Here is a 23,730-nt window from a genome sequence, read left to right on the forward strand (position 1 = left end):
GAAAATATTTTTTTTTTTTGCTATAATACACTAATGTATATTCATTTATAAATCTACTATCTACATTACCACTAAAAGTATATTTGTACACGCATATATATTTTACTGTTAAAATATACTCTTTAGTCTATACTACTACCAAAAAATTGTCTTTATAAACACATTTAATAACGTATTATATGTCTCTTCACTTTAGCCTTTTTTGTAGGTACAAAAACATGTATGTTAATCTTACATACTCCTATCTTATATATTACAATAACAGTCTTTTGAATAAATTATTTGATTGGTGAAAAAATATGAGATGATCTATTTTTTTTTTCACTTCAACAATCTTTTTCTTTATATAAAGGTGAGTATTTATATTTTTTTTAGAAACAGTAATTACTTGTATAATTTTCACAATTATTTTCTTTTATCTTATACAAAAAGTAATCCTTTTTCTTGTAAAGTTAGTAACTTAAACAAAAATAAGTAAACAATACTATAATTTCCTTATAGTGATCTTTCTAAATTTTAAAGCTGTTAATATTTTTAAAACTGTTAAAAACAAAACTTTTTTTTACATTTGGAAGTTTATAAAGGTTTTTTTTTCTTTAAAAGATTTTAAATAAAATTAGGTTTTTTCTCTATTTTACTTTTATATAAAACCTTTTATGGTAGGTTCTGAATTTTTACATTTTTATTTTTAAAAGTTTTAATAAATTTAGAATTGACATGTGTCAACATCTGAATGATACTATTAAAACCTTTTTATGATAGGTTTTGAATTTTTCCATTTTTCTTTTTTTAATTTTAATAAATTTAGAATTGACATGTGTCAACATCTGAATGATACAATTGACACGTGTCACGATCTTGTTAATGAGTAACTTTGACATCAAGCTTTATATAATAAGATATAATTTCTATAAATTAATATTCTATAAATAGATATATTTTTTTGTTCTCAAAATATTTTTTAATTCAATTTTTTATATCAATAAACTAATCATTCTGTAAATTAATAAAATATCATAATTTCGACATTGTTAATTCACAAAAGTTTTACTGTATATCAGCATATGCTTGTATATTTCACAATCAAATTGTGTGCATTATTTCGTTATCTACACAGTCAATATATAGTACTGAATAATAGAAATGATTAATCATTTTATGTTGTTTCTTAAGAAATGAATATATTTCATGCATCTTGGAAAATATTAGAAGTGTTTATCTAAGTATAAAGAAAATAATATATATATATATATATATATATAAATATGTATTTAATCTTTTAGTTCTTCTAGATTTTTAAATACTAGTGAAAAGAAAAAGAAAAATCAGATGTTGAAAAGTTTCTATTTCTGTTAAAAGTATAGGTAATGTCATTATTAGTCATTACTAAAATATGCACTTAGATGGATATATCTCTCAAAGACATTTAAGCCGGAAAATAATAGTAGTAACTTTTATATATTTATTTTTGTTTAAGAAAATACTTCATTAATTGGCAAATATTTGGTATATGAGGAAGAAATGTTCGTACATCGAAAACCAAATTCGTCGGCTCCATATTTATATACTTGGCTTTTGTACAGCTCGGAAATGTACATTTTCTAATCATCAAAATAAAATCACAAACATGTAAAATAAAAATAAAAAAGTTCGTAACAATATATATGACCATATAATTCATTAGAACAAAGGTTTGAAGTTTGAAATCAAGAAAAACAGAAAATGTTCAATAAACATATCTAAAATTTTATTAAACAAACGTCCGCGACATACAAGTCAGATCGATAGCTACGGCCAATAATGGTTGCATGCGCGTAGGATGCTTAATTGATTAGCTAATCAACTGTGACTTGATAATTATGATGATAACATATGTGATCATCTACATGAACTGATAAACGCTTCTATGTCATTTGTATCGATATGGCATGTGATTATAATCTTGAGATATTACATCAAAACTTTCACATATCTAGCGAAAGTATTTCGAAACACATTTTCCAGACTTACGTAACTACAAGAAAATATGTTTTCAGTTTAGATGAAAATTCGGTGACAATTCAAATTGGCCACAGCCACCGTTTGATTTATACGAAAAAAAGTTACCAAATACTAAATTACTGCTATTTGGCAATGATTTATTTTTGGGGCCTAGTAGCTAAACGACAATATTTGGCCACATAAATTGCACTTGCAAGTTGCAAATGGCAATCATTTTCGCTAATGATGGCAACAACAGAATTTGCCACTAATTATATCGACTATAAGATTGATGGCCATATTATAAATTTAATAATGTTATCACAGTAATTTTGTCACCTTTTGTTGCAATAAAACAGATATGTGCATGGATAGATTCAATGTTTATCATAATATTACATGTTGAGTGGCCCTATGTGACAAATTTGCCACTAAATTATCCACTGATTAAATAATGTTATCACAGTATTTATCTGACCTTCCACTGCTATAAAACAGAGATACACCATATTCTGAGTTTTAATAATAATTTTGTAAGTTTGGTGTAAGAAACAAACCAGACTTAATGGTCTTTAGCATGTATATGACCCCTTAAATCTTAAATCCTCCTCTATCTGTTGCGGGTCGAGGACTCCTTCCCCTTCTTCAAACTATACGAACCTAAAACTTTATTTAAAACACATTTGATGGGTATGGATTCAGAGTCGGAGATCTGAAATATCTCATGGATTTTTTTGGTTATATGGCTCGTAATGCTACAATTCATTTTAAATCAAATGGCAGTGGCTTAGTAGTTTTTACTTAAGAATGAACTGTCATGTAGGTTTAGGTAAGAGATCGATTTTTCTCCAACACAAAAACTTACTAAATCGCTCAATTTGACCATTCAAAATGGTGTCATGTGTCATAGGCTAATCGGGTGGTAAAAATGCAAATCACCTTGATTAATTTATGCCTTTGGGTGATTTTTTTTTTCTTTTTTGGCAACAATAGAAGTTTTACTAAACAATATAGCTAATGATCAAATATGAGGTTAAGGACATACGATTGAGGGTTTTAAACTTGGCCTTACAAATGAACCGATTCTCCGCGGCTTTACATTGTCTCCTTCCCCTGACCTTCCTTCCTCTTCACTTCTTAAACTCTAGAGTCTTATAAATATCACCACCAGTTTCTCCATAAACACTACAAAGCCTCACAACTTCAAAAACCTCAAAAGACAAAATATTCAAATTACTCAAATCGAAAAGAAGATGAAATGCGTGGTGAAGAAGCTACTATGTTGCGGAGCCAAGAGCTTCTCCCAAAGAGAGACATTACCGGAAGAAGGACGAGTCCGAGTCTACGTCGGAAACGACAGAGATACGCAATGCAAGTTAGAGATGGATGCTGATTTGTTGACCCATCCATTGTTCGAAAATCTCCTCCGGTTATCCGAAGAAGAGTTTGGTCACTCATACGACGGTGCTTTAAGGATTGCCTGCGAGATCCAAGTCTTTATGAACTTGATCCATTACCTTAAGTCCACGAGTCATTCTCCTCACTACATGAATACATCTCCACCATCTCAGTATCTTCATTAATATTAATGCTACTGATGATCCACATAGAAGATAGCGTCCTTCTCACGTATGAGTACTTCGGAATTCACATTTATTCTTTAAAGATGATCTCTTCTTATTCTGCATTCCAACAAAAGTATGGAAGAGGTTCCACATTTTTTATTTTATTTTTCATTTGGGACTGAAAGCCAATAGGATTTCATCTAGATCTTTATTATTTTTCCATCTTTTTTGGGAAATTGATATACATTTGTTTAAGTTTAATGTTGTAGGGTTAGTATTGTGGGTCAAAGTTATAAGATAAACGTTTGTTTTTGCCATCAAGTGAGAATGACTTTTATTCATTCCATCATTTCACAGCTCTTTTAACGAAAAACTATCTACTTTTGTCTGTTAGTTAATTACTTTAATTAACAGGACGTTCCATTTAATCACAAATATATATATCTGTTTCGGTCGCAAGTCAGATGTTAAGCTAAAATGTTTTTGCCTAAGGTGAAGTTTATGTAATTAAGGGCTTTTGCTTTGTCTTGGTAGGAAAGAAACTGAGCCTTTCCTCAAAACAGGATTAAAAAAAGAGATACACTATAAAATAGCTGAAATAAATTATGAAGGTCGTGAAATTAGATTAATAGGAATATTACAGCTAATATAAGACTTTATTAACAAGATGGATCATGAGGCTCCCACATGCCTTGTGGCTTTAACGATAAGTGTCCTAACCAATCATCATCTTTCACACGTATCCAACTGGCAGACTTAAGGAAAACACTATTGAAATCTACCAAACTCTTCTAAAATCTTTCATCTAATAATACACCTTTCTAAAAGTGTGAGTAAAGAAGTCTCTTAAAATCATTTTATAAAAGAGTCTAAAAACTCTATTTTAAAAAAAAAATATGACATCTTTCATAACACTACGCTAGATTTTTAATCTGCATTACACCACGTACATATAAATTTTATTATTATTTATATTTTATGTTGTATCTGTTTGATAAATATTTGATGTTTTGTAAATAGAAGAATAACTAAAATTTTCTGACCGTTTGTGCGGCTATATATTTATATTAATTTTTTAACCCGCAATACACTTCATGACCATTTGTTTGTTATATTTAGCTTGTTTTTTTTAGTGTTTGAGATTCTATTTTAATTTTTAATTATTATAACAAAAAAATAAGAGATCTAAATATATAATAAGTAATTTATATGTTGTGATTAAGTCACATTTTTCCTAATAATTTAATTATTTGACACAATCTTAGTTAAATCAATACGATTTTATATGTCAAATATTCTAATATTTGTAGTGTTGAGTGTTGATAAATAATAAAATAAAGATTTAACCCGTGTTAGCACAAATTTAATGATCTTTTATTAATTCCAACATGTTCTCTTTATAACTCATCTACGATATAACTATATTATATAGTATTTTAAACTTTTTAAATTTTACATATTCATAATATTTTAAAATTTTATTAAGTTTATATATATATTAATTATAACATTTAAATAAATACAAACTGAAGTTCTTCCTACGTTTAGAGTCAAAGCTCACAGGTTTTGGAAAACAAAATGGATATCAAATTATTGTTTTCTTTGTTTGCAAAAGATTCAGAGATAAAATATCTTCAAAACATAATAGAATGTGTGGTTATATCATAGTTTCTGTTTCCATATTGATTGCTATAATTTTTTTTAGTTGAATGGAATGTAAAATATTTAGGAAACAAAATCTGACGTAATGCTATTTTTGGAAATTTTTTAGGGATTAACTTTATAAATAAGTACAAATATAAAGGTAGAACCCAAAATGTACTTAAAAATATATATATATAGATTTGATATAAAAAATGAGAAAAATGTCGTTACAATCACGAACTTTCAAATTGTGGCCATTTTAATCATGAACTTTAGGTAAGACCATTAAAAACATGAACTTCTATTGACTTACCGTTTTAATCACCATATTTTTGTTGACCAGGACGAAAACAACATGTCGTTCAATCCCTTAACGGAGCAATCAGCCGGAGTTAAGAGATCGTTAACCCGTTAACGGAGGTGCAAAACGACACCGTTTGAACCAGAGCAAACCCAATTAAAAATCTCCAAATTGAAAATTCAATCCCTAATTCTCTCTTTCGAAATCCCTAATCAATTTTTTCCCAATCGATTTCTCAATCCCAAATGCCGAAAGTTAGAAACAAAGGTGTGATATCGTTTGTTGGAGCTCCACCAGAAGACGAATCACTGAGTTTAATTGAAGCTCCTCGAGATGAAGATGGAGTAGCTCATCGAATTGAAGATCGAGTTCAAGCTCCACCGGAAGACCCAGCAGTTTTTAATGTCAGAGATGAAGGTGGTGAACCAGCTGTATCTGAATCTGTTGTTGGAGATAAAGGAAAGAGAGGTAGAGGTGGAGCTTCACGTCGGCGTGGAAAACGTAAAAAAAGAAGTGATGAAGATGACGAAGTGGAGGCTCCAGTTGAGCACGACAGTGAAGATGACTGCGCGGTGTATGGAGATGAGGATTGCAATGATGTTGATGATGCAGTTGGTGGTGGAAATGACGAAGCTAATGTCGAAGAACCGGCTCTCGAAGAAGTTGCTAACTTAAACATCAAAAATGATTTCCCAGAGATGGTTAGAACAGAGGAAGGTGGTTCTGATTCCGACAGTGGGGATGATATATGGGATGATGACAAGCTACCGGATCCTTTGTCGTCGGACGACGAAGACGAGATCGAAGAAGAAGACAAAGATGAGGCAGCTCCTAAAGATTGGTCTGATCCAGAGTCTTTTCTAGCGCTGGAGAAAACATACAACTCTTCCGATGACTTCATGCTTGCCGTGTTGATGTACTCGTTGAAGACAAGGTATGATATTAAACTCTATTGGTCCAATGCTTTCTTGGTTGGTGCAAAGTGTTGCTATGTTGATGAGGATGGTGTTCCGTGTCCTTGGAGAGTGTATTGCTCATATGAGAAGAGGAAGCATAAGATGCAAATTAGAGTTTATGTGAATGAGCATGTATGTGTTGGGTCAGGGTATTTAAAGATGTTGAAGAGGTCTTCTATAGCTTTCTTGTTTGACGAAAGGCTTAGAGTAAATCTAAAGCTTACAAAATACGAGATGGCTGTTGAGATTAAGAGAGAGTATAACTTAGAAGTAACTCTAGATCAGTGTGCAAAGGCGAAGACCAAGGTGATGAGTGTAAGAAAGGCTAGTCATGAATCACACTTTGCAAGAGTATGGGATTATCAAGCGGAGGTATTGAATAAGAACTCTGGCTCAGAATTTGAGATTAAGACAGTTCCAGGGCCAGTGGTTGGAAGCAAACAGAGGTTTTTTCGGTTGCATATCTGTTTTAAAGCTCAAAAGGAAACATGGAAAAAAACTTATAGACCTATCATAGGAATAGATGGATCTTTTATAAAATGGGATATAAAAGGGCATGTTCTAGCTGCAGTTGGAAGGGATGGGGACAATAGGATTGTTTCTTTGGCTTGGGCAGTTGTAGAAATAGAAAATGATGATAACTAGGACAGGTTTTTTGAGACATCTCTCTGCAAGTTTGGGTCTGGTTACAATGACACCTCTAGCTCTCATTTTGGATAAACAATCGGTAAGTATGAGACATCTCTCGGGTTTCAATTTGTTTTGTTGTCTCATATTTCATTTTAGAACTTATTGACTAATTACACTTCATAATTATTTTTTGCAGGGTTTAGTTAAAGCAATAAGTAACATCCTTCCACAGGCTGAGCATCGACAATGTGCAAGACACATAATGGATAATTGGAAGCGAGACAGCCACGACCAAGAACTACAACGCATTTTTTGGAGGATAGCACGCAGCTACACCACAGGGCAGTTCAATGACAATATGGTAGAACTCAAGCAGTACAATCCTCAAGCATACACCACTCTGCAAGCTACAAATCCAATAACCTTGCTGCAATGACAATCTTAAAAATCTTAGTGAGTCATTCAATAGGACTATTAGACAAGCCAGGAGAAAGCCTTTGCTCGATTTGCTTGAGGACATAAGACGACAGTGCATTGTCAGAAATGCAAAGAGGTTCATCATAGCTGATAGTTTGAAGACACGGTTCACAAAAAGAGCTCATGCTGAGATTGAAAAAGCAATTGCTGGAGCCCAATATTGCCAGAGATATATGGCCAGAAACAACATACATGAGGTATGGCATAATGGTGTAGGTTATAGTGTTGATATGGATGCAAGAACTTGTGGATGCAGGAAGTGGCAAATGGTTGGAATCCCATGTTCTCATGCGGCATGTGTGATAATAGGGAAAAAAGAGAAGGTTGAGGATTATGTCAACGACTACTACACAAAGAAAAGGTGGCGAGAGACATACCTTGATGGTATTAGGCCTGTGCAGGGGATGCCATTGTGGCCTAGATTGAACCGGTTGCCTGTATTGCCACCACCATGGAGAAGAGGAAATCCCGGAAGGCCTTCTAACCATGCTAGGAGGAAAGGAAGAAATGAATCTTCGTCTTCCTCAAATACCAAGAAGATGTCAAGAGAAAAAAGAATAATGACATGCTCTAACTGTCATCAAGAAGGCCACAACAAGGGCAGTTGCAAAAATCCAACTACCGTTAATGTACCAAAGAGACCAAGAGGAAGACCACGAAAATATCAGGTTTAGCCTAGCTTACAAGTTTTAGCATAGCTTACAAGTAAGTTAGCATAGCTTACAAGTAAGTTAGCATAGCTTACAAGTTTTTTTTTTACATACATTTGAATTAGGTACCACAAGGAGGAGCTCATGAAGGACAACAAGGATCTCAACCTCATCAANTACCAAGAGAAAGACCACAAAAATATCAGGTTTAGCCTAGCTTACAAGTTTTAGCATTGCTTACAAGTAAGTTAGCATAGCTTACAAGTTTTTTTTTTTGACATACACTTGAATTAGGTACCGCAACCACAAGGATCACAAGCTCATGAAGTACCACAAGTATCTCAACCTTCTAAAGTACCACAAGGAGGAGCTCATGAAGGACAACAAGGATCTCAACCTCATCAAGTACCGGTTGGATCTCAATCTTCTCAAGTACCTCAATCTTCTCAAGTACCACAAGGATCAAGATCACATGTTTCACACGGATCAAGAGCACATGTCTTAAGAGCACACGCATCAAGAGCACATGTGCAAGGATCACAAGGAGAAGGATCACAACCGCAAGGACCACAAGGAGAAGGATCACAAAGACAAGGACCACACCCGCAAGGATCACAAGGAGAAGGATCACAAGGACAAGGACTTGGTAGATTTGCATAATGGTTTGAGTGTTCCAACTAGTTTTTTGTTTTGTTTTCTCACAAGGGCAAGGACCAAAGTAGAACATATCTATGTTGTCAAGGATTTGTTTTGTTTTGTTGTCAGGTTTTTCGGTTTGTTGTCAAAAAAAGTTCTATTTATGAATTGGTACTTGCAACAAAGTCTTCCATTGTCAAACTACCATTACAAAGTCACATTACCACAAACTCAAAACAGAATACAAAAGACTCTAGTAACCAAGAACAAATTTCTGATTTTTGGTTTTAAGAAGAAGGATCACAATGGCAATGACACTAAAAGTAAGACACACCAAGCACAATGAGCTCATCAACTTCCATTTCTTAGTGTCTCTTTTGATCAACATTCCATCTTCCTTCAGTTCTTCAGTCCTTTCCTTCAGATCTTCAATCTCTCTGCCAATGATAGAAAATTTTGGTAAAGCATCTACAACCTCCTCGTATACACTTTCTTCAACCCATTTAAACAAATGGTCCTGAAAAAACAAAAACTTGAATCAAAACTCGAAACACACAAAAGCAAAACAATTCTATTACATACATCTCCTATGTTTGGACAGCAAAAGAAAGATCTTCCTGGGTTTGCTTGCGTGTTCGATGTCTAGAGAACAACATCTAAGCCGCAATAACACTTCGAGGGAACACCATGGCATCCGCGGACTTTCTTTTCACCACATGATTGCCCAGAATTGCAACTCATATCTTTTGGGGAATGAGATAAGAGTTTTTGATTGAGACAAGAATCGAAAAATCAAATCGGGGAAATGAGAATTGAGAGAATTAGGGATTTTGATTTCAAATGGGATCGATTTGGGGATTTTGATCTGTTTTCTCTCGGGTTCAAATGGTGTCGTTTTGACACTAACAGTGAAGTATTAACGACATGTGAACGCCGGCTGATTGCTCCGTTTAGAGATTTAACGACATGTCGTTTTCGTCCTGGTCAACAAAATTTGATGATTAAAACGGTAAGTCAACAGAAGTTCATATTTTTAATGGTCTTACCTAAAGTTCGTGATTAAAATGACCACAATTTGAAAGTTCGTGATTTTACGACATTTTTCTCTATAAAAAATTGTGAATTACTGATTGAATGAATATAGCGCGGCCTAATGCTTCTTTTGAATATTTTACATACAAACAAAAAAAATTTAGATACTATTTAAAATTCCTAATAATTCAAAAATTATACCTCAAAAAACCGATATTTTTTTAAATAGCACATTTTTATAATAAAACCCCACAAAAAAAAATTAGTAAATATTTTTATAGCACTAACAGTCCGGAAAAAAATGATTTTTTTTTCCCTAAGGCTCTCATTTTCTTTAAGGTGGAGCTGATTGAACAGCAAAAGATTGTAAAGGATTTTACATAAATTTCATGTTCAATTACATAGGATTTTAAAAAAAAATATTTAGAAATTCTTAGTTGAATAACAAGAAATTTAAGAAAAACCAAAATCTTTTCAATACATCCCCGAAATGTCCAACTTCTAGTTTCTTTCTATTCATTTCTACCTGTGATTTATATGCTTTATTTATGCTATTTACTTGCTTATTTTCGTTTGTGACAAACCCAAAACCCAACTTCATATTTTCGTTCCAACTTTTTTGTTGGTTTTTTTTTCTTTTTTTTTTGAGCAAAACTTTCGTGTTGTTTCTAAGATAAAATCTTGAGTGAAAATAACCACCACATCGACGGTATCTCTTCACTCCGCTCCGATCAACTTACCTACATAATTGATCTGTTTGGCATTTCAGGCAACAATTTCTTTTGTGTAGAGGGTACAGAATGAAAGACTATATGATCATATTTATCACTGACTTGCCAGTTGCCATCTCATTGAGAGTTTGGTACGGGATCGAGTTGTGTAGCAACGTTATTAGGATTCCTTATAAGTAAAATAAGTGGATAAAATTTGTAAATTTAGAAATGAAAATTGTTATTAAAAATGAATAATAGATAACTAAAAGAGAATATAATTGTTGTTACATCATCTTGAGGAGACATATGAGGGTAACCATTGCGAATGCCCTTATTCATTTTCTCTATACAAACAACTATGGTAGTTATAATTTAATCAATTAAGACTAATGTATTGTAGTAGAGACCATTTATTTGTATTAGAGACCCTCTAACAGTAACAAAAAATAGTACTACCATTCTTTCTTTCATTTTTTATTTCTTATATTACTTCTAAAATATTGTACTGTCAACTCTCTTACCGGTTCAAACCCCTTCCTAGCCAATACTCTTTGATGTCACCGAGCACACATCTGCTATAAAATTAGCAAAGAAAGAAGTGCAACTAGGATATATGGGATGGAATTTGAATGGTAAATCCATACATGTTTGTTTTAAGATATGTAATATTAATTTGAAATTTATAATAATTCCAGAATGAGCACAACACGTAAAGTATATCTTTACAAGGTAGAGAGGCCATACGCGGCTATTACCTAAAGTCTGTTGAGGGGAATCCTAAGACTGTGTTGGTGAGGAGTTCTACTCGTTGTCCTGTCTACATGAGATATCACTTGCGGCATCGTCATCCCCACAGATACTATGATCTCTGTTCCATCAAAACAGCACTATAAATCTGATCTTTCTTATAACCAAAAAAAAGTATGTATTTAGAAGATGAAACGTAAACAGCTGAAGACTGACCTATTCCTTCTCGGATTGATAAGTTTGGCCTTATGATTTCTTCGCTACTCACCAGAAATACGTCTCCTATATACAGATGATTCGTTGGCACATACACACTACATAACTCCTCTTCTCCGTGGTCCGTCTGTTACCAAAAAGAAAACAGTAAACCATCTCAATGCTGCTTTATGTTCCTCAGGTGATTTTGCTTACTTGGGTTTCACCATTTTTTTTTTGCTGAATAACTAACCTGAAGTGTCAACGAAGATGTGATAAATCCAAATGCGTATTCACCAATACGAGGATGACGGATGATTGCTACCTCTTTAAAGGCGGTAGTATTCTGGTCTGGAACAAAACATCAAAGGTTATCAAAGGATACCAAAAAGGCACATTACATAGCAGCATACAATTACTTGTGCATTCAAATCATTGCGCCAGAAACCACATGAAAACATGCTTGCATTTTTGCTAGAAAAAAAAAAAAAAAAAAAANGGAGCTTCTTTACGTTCTCTCTTGCACTTTGACATATATTTGGAGAAAAGTGGACGAGATGACCAGCGATATTAAGATACACGAAAAAGCTAACTACTGTAGAGATGGAACTAGCCCACATATGTTCAAATCATACATACTTACCCGGAGAAATTGCAGTACTAATCTGTTTAGAAGCTGAATATATGTGCTTCACAAAGGGCATGCGCCTTATAAACTGCTCGCCAAGCCAGAAAACCGTAGAACCCAACCACGAAGAAGCAAATATTCCAACAAAGAAAGTGAAAAGTACAGATGTAATGAACCCAAGTCCTGCAACAGACGAGAACAAATTAGAAGATAGAATAGATATTCTTGTTCTGATATTGTAACTCTTAAGCTTTAAGGAAACTTAAGAGAGATGAAATGAAATGCTCATTCTACCAGATACATTGTCACAACTAAGTGGTGGACTGAAGAATTTAAACAAAGAAATCAAGTAAAACTATACAAGTACACTCAGCTGCTTATAGCACTAAGATAAAAAAAACCCTGAATCCTCCTAAACTTCTTAGATATCTTAAGACTATATATACCGTATACGATCTTTCTACATCAAAAAAGATTCTCTGTTTTCCAGCTTCAATAAAGAACATAACATTACCATAAATGTCAGACAAAAATTGAACGCAGACATCCCCTAAGGCAGAGTAATCTCATACATAATAATAAGCTATTTTCAGTCTTACCAAAAATGTCAACACCAAGGTTCTCGTAAAACGGACTGAAGAAACCATCAACAAACTGGATAAACCACCAAGTGATGAGGAATGTAACAGCAACAGGAAAGAGGACGACACTGCCACACACACCCAATATAAAAACACAGTTGGAGTGACTGTAAGATGATACTATGATAAAACAAAATTTGTGGTAAGTAAAGAGTGATTTACAATCCAGTCATAAACTTGTTGGACACCCAACTCTGTAGAACACCATAGCAAGCCTGTTCAAACACAAGCAAATTAGAAAAGTCTTCAAGTAAAGCACAAACAGATAAGAGTAATCAGCTTAAATTAACCTCCCTAAGGATCTCACTTATAAATTTCAATTTCAACCACTAGAACCCCCTACAAATTTCTCAACGAAATCACAAAATTGACAATAAGATAATTAAATTGCTATCAAGAAACGTCAATTTTATAGGATTTATCCAAAATATTTCACATCGCAGCCGGTCATTATTTCGCAACACATTTTTTCAACTAAAATCTATCATCAGTGACATATATAAGATTAGCTTCAAGAGGAGCAGCAAAATCGAAGTAACGAGTGAGCAATAGAAACATTGGCGTCGACAAAATCGGGAGAGGTCTCTGGGAAGAGAACAGTAGTACCTTGCGAGTAGAAGAATTAGGAGAGTTGGGAGGAGACTTGGGAGCATCTTCGGGGTCTTGGTGAGGAGTGAGGCCTTGACTAAGAGAACTCGTCGTAGCTTCTTTGTCTTCCGCCATTTTCTCCGGCGAGAGGCGGTTGGAATTGGTCCGTCTGGTTTAGTCGGACCAGATCTCTGATTATTAGTATAATTTTGACTTGACCTTTTGCGGATCTTTTGGGTCTATGAATGGACTTTACGTAAGCTATACTCACTCAGTTTTGATCATTAGATCCAACGATTGGCACTGCAACACGTCATCTATCTCTAACAGAAATTATCAACGCCGCTTCAAATACCATTTTTCCAAGTTTTACACTTAACGAAATCTAATTTAACTCTGATATAAACTCTCGGTCATAACTTCTGAACTTTTAAATTATTATAAAAAAAAATATATATATGAAATTTTTACGATGAAAACCTAAATCTATGCTTATAATTTTAAAACATTAATGAATATGATCGTAAAACTTTTACTTTGAATATACTTTTTTTTTATCTGTATTTTTTACAATTTGAGGGTAAATTTAGAAAATAAAATTTTATTTTTAGGATTCTTTTTTCTTTTTTTTCGAAAAAGGTCTTAAATAAAAACTATTTTTTAATACACATATAAAAAAATGTTAAAAATACTTTTTCAAAAATATTCCTTTTTGGCCATTTTCACTTTTGTCCCCTTTAATTTTTAATGATCATTTTACCCTTACATGAAAAATATTGTAATCAATAAAATGAAAAACAAAATTTTCCCGCAAAAAAAGTTTCGGACATATTTTCCTGCCAAAATTTTTTCGGAAAAAAATTTCTGCCAAAATTTTTTTGACACACTGCCAAAAAAAATTTACAAAGCTTTTATAAGATTTTGCAAAAGTCTTATAAAATCTTATAAAAACTTTGTAAATGTATTATAAAAAAACCTTTCAAAAATTTTTAAAACCCATTTATAAAACTTTTTGAAAACCTTGTAAAAGCGTTTACAAGGTTTTTAAAAACGTTTACAAGGTTTCTATATGGTTTTTAAAAAGTCTTTAAAAAGTTTTTAAAAGCATTTACGAGGTTTTTATAAGGTATAAATTTTAAAAATTTTGGTGGAAAAACTAATTTCGTAATTTTGGTGGAAATTTTTTTTCACTTTTTGACGGGAAAATTTTTTGATATTGGCAGGAAAAATTAATTTTTGGCAGAAATATTTTTAATTTTTGGTGGGAATTTTTTTTTGATTTTGGTGACTGTACATTCTTGATGTCACTCAAAAAAGATAATTTAGTCATTTTATACATAAAGAAAGGTAGTTTTGAAAATGGTCAACATTGAAAGGTATTTTTAAAAAAATGATATAGAAAAATGGGTATGTTTGAAAATGCCGCTTAAAAAAAAGAACAATTGAACTTTTACATAACTAGGTGCTTAGCTGAAGGTAAAAAAGTATTTTGTATACTATAAACATAACCGGAAGACATGAAATTGAAACAAAATTATGTTTATAAGGTCATTTGGGAAGAAGTTTACACCCTCAAAACAAGTGGTCTTGGTCTAAAGGTTTCCATTTGAGCAAGGAGTTGCCCTGTTAGTCCAGACCAAGTATCAATTTCCCTAAGGTGCAAAAATGTTAGTCATTTCCATTTGACCTGGGGCTTTCCCATGGTCTTTCTCGGGCTCTAGGAGGATGTATGGCCCTTGGCCCCGAACCTCCAGGTTACCAAAAGAAAAAAAATTTACACTCTCATCACCTTTACAGTTTACTAAATCAGCAAGTCTCACCATGTCGGTATCAAAAAGTCTGTGCCTGATCACAGTTTATATATATATATATGTTTGTGTGTGTACACATACTTTTTTGTGTGCTTACGTGTATATACATATATATATATATATTTATTTATATATAAACATAATTTTGTGTATGTGTATATCCTTATTATAGAAATATGAAAATTTAGTATTAACAATATATGTGAAATTTCACAATATTTATGTCTGTAAATTTTATTGTAAAAAGTGAAATAAAATTAATGTGTATTTTAACAATGAAATGTTAAAGCTATAATTTTAAATTGTGTGACCGAACCATCAGTTTTATTTTGCAATAATGATGAAGTTACTTTGTAAAAAGTTTATATATTGCTTTAAAATTTTTTTTGTCTATGTTGTCTTAACAATGAAAACCTAAAAATGACTAAATTAATAATTTTTATGACACTCGAACATACATACATTGTTATCACAATGTAATATCATACATACATTGTTATCACAATATAATATGACAATATGTACAGGCTTTTCACTATTTTTCATAAAAGAGGGATTGGTGACGTTGCATTAAAAAGATGCATATATCAGAATTTACATTAGTCATAATTATAAGTGTATTAAAAACGTGATAAGATACATAACATGATTCCAATTTTTCTATACTTAGCTGAAATATGATAAAGAAACAATGTCGTTTACTACCATATGATTCGTCAACTTCTTTAGCTAATGTAGCCATGTAACTATGGTGAATTGCGCCGAACTTGTGTACTTGGTTTAGGATATGGTAAAATAAAATTGGTGTACGTGTACTTGGTTCAGTAGAGCTATATCAGAGGGTATGATAATGATATCAAAGAAATGAAGGTTTCTTTTCTTCGATTACTAATTAAAAATAATATTTTATTTTTTTTGTCAAACAAAATAATATTATTTATATTCAATTAAATTATTTGGTTAAATATCTTGAGCAACTTTTTGTTATAGTGGTCCACTTTTTTTAATCTTTATTTTTCTATTTATTACAGCGGTCCACTTTCAATAAAAGAATTCTTGAATATTCCAAACAATTATACAAAAATTAATTAGTTGTTAACTTTTCATTATAACTGTAAAGCTTTGGAACAACAACTTTGAATAAATAATCAAGAAAAACAAAAAAAAGGAAAGACAATAACAAAATGATCTACAATAATATCAGATAGATTTTGTAAAATACAGCCGACGGAGGTAGAGAAGTATTAGGGGTGTCATATGACACCCATGAATTTTGTTGATACCCTTCAAATAAAAATATAACTCTGGCTACTCTATGATTCTTTAATATCTCGTTTTCTATTAAGTTTTTTATATAATTTTAATATATTAACATATGATCATTGGGTTTTTTGACAAACTGTTGGGTTTAGTCTTAACAAAATTTTAATCGATTGTATATTTGTATGGTTAAACATAACTGCAAAAACATAATTTCTCAAAAACTTGGACTCTTCCTCTTCCATCTTCGTTTTTAGGGCATGTTTATAGGGAGATCGGTTTAGGGTGTTCTTAGAGTATAAATATTGTGAAAATAATGTAAGATCAGTAGTTAAGAACTTTTGTTAAAAAATTAGTTATTGGGAGAACATATTTAAGATCTTAATATTTAATAATATAATATTCTTATAGAAATTTAAGAATGTTTAATAAATACATAGATTAATGTTTAATAAAAAAATTTAAGAATGTTTAAGGCCATGAATGGATGCAGTTTTTGATTCAGTTTTTCGATTTGGTTTTTAGTTTTTCAATTTTAGATTTTAGTTTTAGATTTTGCTATTAGGTTTTTGTTTGAAAAATCCCAAAAAAATTGGTTTTTGGTTTTTGAGAGTAAAGAACGTAAAAAGAGTAAAAACTAGATTCTCTAAATTATAGGAGTAGTAAAAATCTAAAATCGTGAATGGGAGAGTACAACCAAAGAGTTTTTCTAAATTCTAGGGAATCCAAAATTTTAAAATCTTGATTGGTTAAAAATGAGATTTTGAAAAACAGAAACCAAAATCTCTTTTTAAATCTACAAAACATTCNGAGAGAGAAAAACAGTTGTATTACAGTCCCTCCGACTTTAACTAAAAAATTGATCCAACAGCTAGAAATGAGTGTGGACCACAACATAAGTCTAACTAATAAATGTGAAAAGTAGATTTGAAAGGATTTGTCATAAATAATAAGAACTATTTGATTGAACCTATTAGGGCATGTTTATAGGGAGATCAGTTTAGGATGTTCTTAGAGTATAAATATTGTGAAAATAATGTAAGATCAGTAGTTAAGAACTTTTGTTAAAAAGTTAGTTATTGGGAGAACATGTTTAAGATCTTAATATTTAATAATATAATATTCTTATAGAATTTAAGAATGTTTAATAAATACATAGATTAATGTTTAATAAAAAATTTAAGAATGTTTAATACTATGTAATAATATAATGTTTATTAATATTCTTAAACATATTACAATTATAAAAATTTATAAAATAACATTTTAATTGCAAACTTATAAAATTTTTACTAAAATTCAAAATACAATGTCATATTTTTATGAAACAAAAAAAAACATTGTAAATAAAATTTTTTAAAAAAAAACAAACAAACATATTACTTAATTAATTAAACAAGACAAACATTTTATTTAATTAATACATAGATTACTGTCCAAATTTATTCCATATATTCTCAACTAATCCGAGAGAGACACATCACACAAGATCAGACCCAAGAACAGTTCTAGAATAAGATCAATGAGCCTGATCTTAAGTCCACTATTCAATTATTTTCATTTTTAAAAGACCTAAGAACAGTAGAACACCCCATCTGATCTCCCTATAAACATGGCCTTAGAATCATATACATAAAAGTAAGGTTTTGGTCTCTCTTTATTGGTTGATTTTCATTTAGTGCTTTCTATTTTTTTTTTTTTTTGCTTTCTAATTGTTTGATTGCTTTAAATAATATTTAAGACCCAATTAACACAATACATTTAACTCATATATTAAAATAAAATTATAACTGAAAATAAAATAAATTATGCATTAATTATTTTCCACCACTCAATTTTATTCAAACACAATAAATTATATTTGTAACTCCAATAATTCTATATGTAACTTTCATCAATTCTTATCATATAAATAATCATTCTCTCATTCTCTCATATTGGCATTTTTTTACTTTCTCGTTTTCACATTTTCTCCTTCTCTTCCACTTCTCTCATTCTCTTCCACAATATCTTAAATCATTTTTCGTTTTTTTTGTTTTCGATTTCTTATTTTTGTTGTATGGGTTACAAAAACCAAATAAAATATCATTGTAAAATTTTAATGCTAAATTTTAATTTTACAGACTACATGATATATATTTTACATTGTTCTTATTTTTAAAGATTCATCTCCATTATCTAATTTGGATTATCATCTTATAAGTAATCATTCTCTCCTCCTCTCCCACCAATATCAAATGTTGTTATATCTCATATGTGTTGTAAGAGTTTGTTTTTTTATTTTAATTTAGAAAGTATTATATTATATTTAACATTGTTTTCACTTTTTATTTTATTTATATGAAAATAAAATATTTCTTTTATATTTCTTGTCTTTCTAATCTATTCATACTAGGTGCTTCCCCACGCAACGCGTGGGTTGTGGTGTAGTTGGCACTTTCTTGTTTTTTTTTTGTCTTTTCGTTTTCTCTTTTGTATTATTTCGTTTTAGTTAGGCATATACGGGCTTTGCCGTTACTTTTATTTATACACTATATGTTTATATCATTTCGTTTAGATGTATATAATTGTGGTGTTTATTTTTTATGAATTATGAAGATGTTGTTTCTTGCTTTTGAGGATCCAATCTTATCATTGACTGATATTGTTTCCAATACATTTATTGTATTATAGATTTTCTAATTAACTGCTTATGTAAACCCTTCATACGTTGATGTTGCAATAATAAGTTATTTTTTTAAAATATCTTCCGTGTAAGTGATTATGTTTGTATGCCCATGTTTTGGTCTAATATCAATAAGATCGTTTCTGTTTTTCTTTAGTTGGCTTTGAAACCAATATTGAGTTAAGCAAATAATGGGTCGAATTATGGTGTTAATAAGTAATATAAATTCTTATGTATATATATTGTATATATGTGACTATAAATTTAGCTAACTAAAAAATTATGTAATATTTAAATACAATCTTGAACATATATATATATATTTTTTTATTTGTGGGAGGAATGTATGAAATTATTGGATAGAAGTTATTTTTGAGTTAAATGACCTTTAATGTCTTTAAAGTGAGTTAAATATTAATAAATTTTTATATGTGTTTTGAATTTTTTTAAAAGGAATACCAAGTGTTTCCTTCCAAATTTGAAGTGACATAGTATTTTAGTTTTCTTATATGATTTGATGAACTTCAATGTAAAAGTTTTTCAAAGTAATAAGTACACTCACTGATTGAATTATAAAATTTGGATAAATGTTTATTTCGATTAATCATCTGCTCTTTTAAATAAATTAAATAAGTATGTTGTTATTCCTACAAATAGGACAACATATATTATAGTTTAACCATGGAGTTAAGCAATGGAAATGGAACTTGTGATTGCAAGACAAAATGCTTATATGTTACACATTGATCATTCAAAAATTAATAGGAACATCTAATTCTCAAATAAAATTGATTGTTTTGTTAAAACCAACATATGCGAATTTAAATTTAACTATGCAAATTTTAAAAATAAATATGAATAGATTAGAAAGGCAAGAAATATAAAAGAAATATTTTTTTTATATAAATAAAATAAAAATTGAAAACAATGTTAAATATATATAATACTTTCTACATTAAAATATAGAATCAAACTCTTACAAGTTACAACATATATGAGATATAACAACATTTGATATTGGTAGGAGAGTAGGAGAGAATGTTTACTATAAGATGGTAATCCAAATTAGATAATGGAGATGAATCTTTAAAAAATAGAACAATTTAATATATATATATATATAATACTTTCTAAATTAAAATATAGAATCAAACTCTTACAACACATATGAGATATAACAACATTTGATATTGGTGGGAGAGGAAGAGAGAATGATTACTTATAAGATAATAATCCAAATTAGATAAAGGAGATAAATCTTTTAAAATAAGAACAATGTAAAATATATATCATGTAGTCTCTAAAATTAAAATTTAGCATTAAAAATTTACAATGATATTTTATTTGTTTTTTACAACCCACACAACAAAAATAAGAAATAAAAAAAAAACGAAAAATGATTTGAGGTATTGTAGAAGAGAATGAGAGAATGTGAAAATGAGATAGTAAAAGAATGTCAATATGAGAGAATGATAGATTGAGAGAATGCTTATTTATATGATAAGAAATGATGGAAGTTACATTTAGAACTATGGAGTTACAATAGTAATTTATTGTGTTTGAATAGAATTGAGTGGTAGAATATGATTAATGCATAATTTATTTTATTTTCAGTTATAATTTTATTTTAATGTGTGAGTTAAATGTATTGTGTTTATTGGATCTTAAATATTGTTTAAAGCAATTAGAAAGCAAAAAAAAAAAAAAAAAAAATTAGAAAACATTAAATGAAAATCAACCAATAAGGAGAGACCAAAACCTTACTTTTATATATATGATATATTGCTTTAAACTTTGAAATGAGAAATATATTATAAACAATAATTTTACATGAGAAATATATTAATTTAGCCAACCAAAATATGAATATAAGTTTAGCCAACCAAAATAAATAAAAAATATTAAAATTTAACCAAAAATAATTTCTCTTGAAAGATAATAAGTTAGTAGGAGGAATGAATTAATGTACAATTATTGGATAGGAGTTACATTTGAGTTAAATGGAGTTACATGTCTTTAATTATAAATAAATATTTTAATTTTTTATAACCTAAAATAAAAGGAATACCAAGTGGCTGAATCAAAATTCACATGATTTGGTTGTTTGTTGATATAAACTCAACACTTACACATAATACTTCAATATAAAAAAATATTACTTTTTAAGTGACACACTAAATTAGTTTTCTTATAAAATTATATGAATTCTTCAATCTCAATAATTTTTAAAATCCCAAGGATAACTTATATTTTTTTGGTTTTCACTCATCAATTTATCTTATAGTGCTAGATTTCATACTAATGGTTTCATCTTTAGAGAATTTAGTGAAATGATATTTTTAAAATGATATTTTATTTTTATATTTAAGTCCAGTTGAATATGTTTTGTTTTTTGGATCATTTTTTATCTTGATTAAAAGACACAAAAAATCAATTGTTTAATTATGTTCTTTTTGTTTTCAAAAACCTCAAATCATAAAAAATATATATATATTATATTGATCTCTGCAGATTTATCAATTGGATCACAAAACAAAATAGTCTGTATAAATGGATAAATGAATAATTATATTGATCTTTATAAATTATTTAAAAATGATACATGAATATGTGAGATAACCAGAGACATAATAGATAATTACATATGGATCATTTCAACTTTATGATCTTATTATGTGGTGAATATTGTAAGGAAGTATGAAAATAATGACTTATAAGATGTTAATAAAAATAAAAAATGGAGATAAACATTTTAAAAGATTAAAATAAATATATAAGATATACATATCATACAACTCTAAAACTAAGCTTTTACAATGATATTTGATTTGATTTTTTATAACCCATACAACAACAATAACAAAAAAAAATACAAAACAAAACAAAACAAAACAAAACAAAAAAGAGATTTGAGAGTAGTGGAAGAAGATGAGAGAATGAAAGAGTGATAGACTAAGAGAATAGAATAATGAGTATTTATAGGAAGAAAAATGATGAAAAATTGCATTTAGAAAAATGAGAGTTACAATTCTAATTTATTGTTTTGTTTTAATACAATTAATTAATACAACTTAGTGGAGAAATAAAGTTAATGCATAATTTATTGAGAGAAGCTATAAAGATTTCAGTTTTATATTATGTGAGTTAAATGTGAAAATTAATTGTTTTTAAATTTGTGTTTTAATATAATTTTTTTTTGCTAAAATTGCATTGCCAAGTGGACCAATAAGGAGAGACTGAAACTCTACTTTTATATATATGATTTATTTTTAAATTTCCATAGCTAAATTTAAATTCACATATGTTGGTTTTAACAAAAAAAATCAAGTTTATTTGAGAATTAGATGTTTCTATTCCTTTTAAACGATCAATGTGTAACATATTATACTTTTGAATCAAATTATGGACCCATCAACACTCACTTTTAAATTAAATGGGTTTTAATTTTAGGAGTTGAAAAATTACAAAAATTTGTTTGTAACTCCCATAATAATATCATAGCAGTGTTCTCAATAAATTTAATTTAAAATAATAGACATGTTAAAATGTATTAATATGCACTTAATTTCATTTTTGTAACTCTCAAATAGTTACCTTAACATCAATTTCTGTATTATCTATTAAAAGAAAGTCACATGTCTCACTATAATCCTCATGGCCTCATATTTCAAATCTCATATAATTTTATAAATTCTACAATATCATTATTTTTCCCTTGATTTAACCAATGATATCTTAACTTAATAAAAGTTTCAGTTTTAATTGAATATGATATACATGTAATATATGATATATAGTTTAATTTTATCATATTTTACTCAAAAATATATACTTTGTTGTTTGTTACTTTCAATTGTAGTCATTTTCTTTTTTGTATTTGTATATAAATATAATTTCAAATGAATTTTTAATGTTGTAGTCATTTTTTTATATGTATTTGTATATAAATATATTTTTAATGAATTTTTAATTTCTTTCGACCTCATAATTTTTAATCGCGGTTTTTAAAATGACGTGAATTAAACAACTTTATATTATGATTTGTTTGTAGTGACTCCATGTATATGTGATGAATTATTAAAAAACAAAGAATAATCGTTGATTACAAATTCAGATCTTATATTTTTAATTAAACTTTTAGTTGATCTCAAAATTTTAAATTTATTTTTCAGAAAATTGATGACTTAACATACTAATGTTAGACAATAGCCTAAATAAAGTTAAACTTAAAATAAAACGTCAAATTTTAATGTTATAAAAGAAATATATATATATATATATCCCCTATATATTAATACAGAAGCACACTCTAGAAAAAGCTGATGTGTCGCCCCCAGAGAGCTCTGTGTACCTTTTAGCAAAATAGCCTTCAATTTTCTATTTAATCACATTAACATGCCATATATTTTCAAATAAAACATAACTGCATAATAATTAGATTTATCATCATTTTTCACACAAATTTAAATATCACATATTAAAACTTATTAAATAATTACATACTATTTTAACGCAAAATTTCACTAAAATATACTTACAAATATACAAGTCAAAGTTAGATTTAGTTCTTAAAATCAATATAAATATTGATTTCTTAAAATCAATATAAGT

General features: G+C 29.4%; 2 protein-coding genes across 3 annotated transcripts; one reads left to right on the plus strand and one right to left on the minus strand.

Annotated features, from left to right (window-relative positions):
• On the plus strand, window positions 2,912-3,866 carry LOC104757908 (auxin-responsive protein SAUR71). The gene has a single exon (XM_010480693.2). It carries the CDS (start codon window positions 3,234-3,236, stop codon window positions 3,561-3,563), a length of 330 nt encoding a protein of 109 aa, XP_010478995.1. The 5' UTR covers window positions 2,912-3,233; the 3' UTR covers window positions 3,564-3,866.
• Window positions 11,176-13,607, minus strand: LOC104757909 (protein LIKE COV 2). 2 transcript variants are annotated; one of them, XM_010480694.2, is made up of 7 exons: window positions 13,402-13,607; window positions 12,958-13,010; window positions 12,754-12,863; window positions 12,170-12,337; window positions 11,780-11,877; window positions 11,548-11,674; window positions 11,176-11,452 (listed from the first exon to the last, which is right to left on the minus strand). In XM_010480694.2, exons 1-7 carry the CDS (start codon window positions 13,516-13,518, stop codon window positions 11,340-11,342), a joined length of 786 nt encoding a protein of 261 aa, XP_010478996.1. In that variant the 5' UTR covers window positions 13,519-13,607; the 3' UTR covers window positions 11,176-11,339. The 2 variants fall into 2 exon arrangements, with proteins under 2 accessions (XP_010478996.1, XP_010478997.1); XM_010480695.2 differs by having other exon boundaries at window positions 11,383-11,471.

The sequence above is a fragment of the Camelina sativa genome, chromosome 17 (genome assembly GCF_000633955.1).
Source record: "Camelina sativa cultivar DH55 chromosome 17, Cs, whole genome shotgun sequence".
Taxonomy (NCBI): domain Eukaryota; kingdom Viridiplantae; phylum Streptophyta; class Magnoliopsida; order Brassicales; family Brassicaceae; genus Camelina; species Camelina sativa.

Coding starts and splice junctions, on each gene's coding strand:
- LOC104757908 (XM_010480693.2), top strand. CDS start 3,234: ATGAAATGCGTGGTGAAGAAGCTACTATGTTGCGGAGCCAAGAGCTTC.
- LOC104757909 (XM_010480694.2), bottom strand. CDS start 13,518: ATGGCGGAAGACAAAGAAGCTACGACGAGTTCTCTTAGTCAAGGCCTC. Junction 12,864..12,957: donor AACAAGTTTATGACTGGATT/GTAAATCACTCT, acceptor TGTGTGTGGCAG/TGTCGTCCTCTTTCCTGTTG. Junction 12,338..12,753: donor CCTTGGTGTTGACATTTTTG/GTAAGACTGAAA, acceptor CGTCTGTTGCAG/GACTTGGGTTCATTACATCT.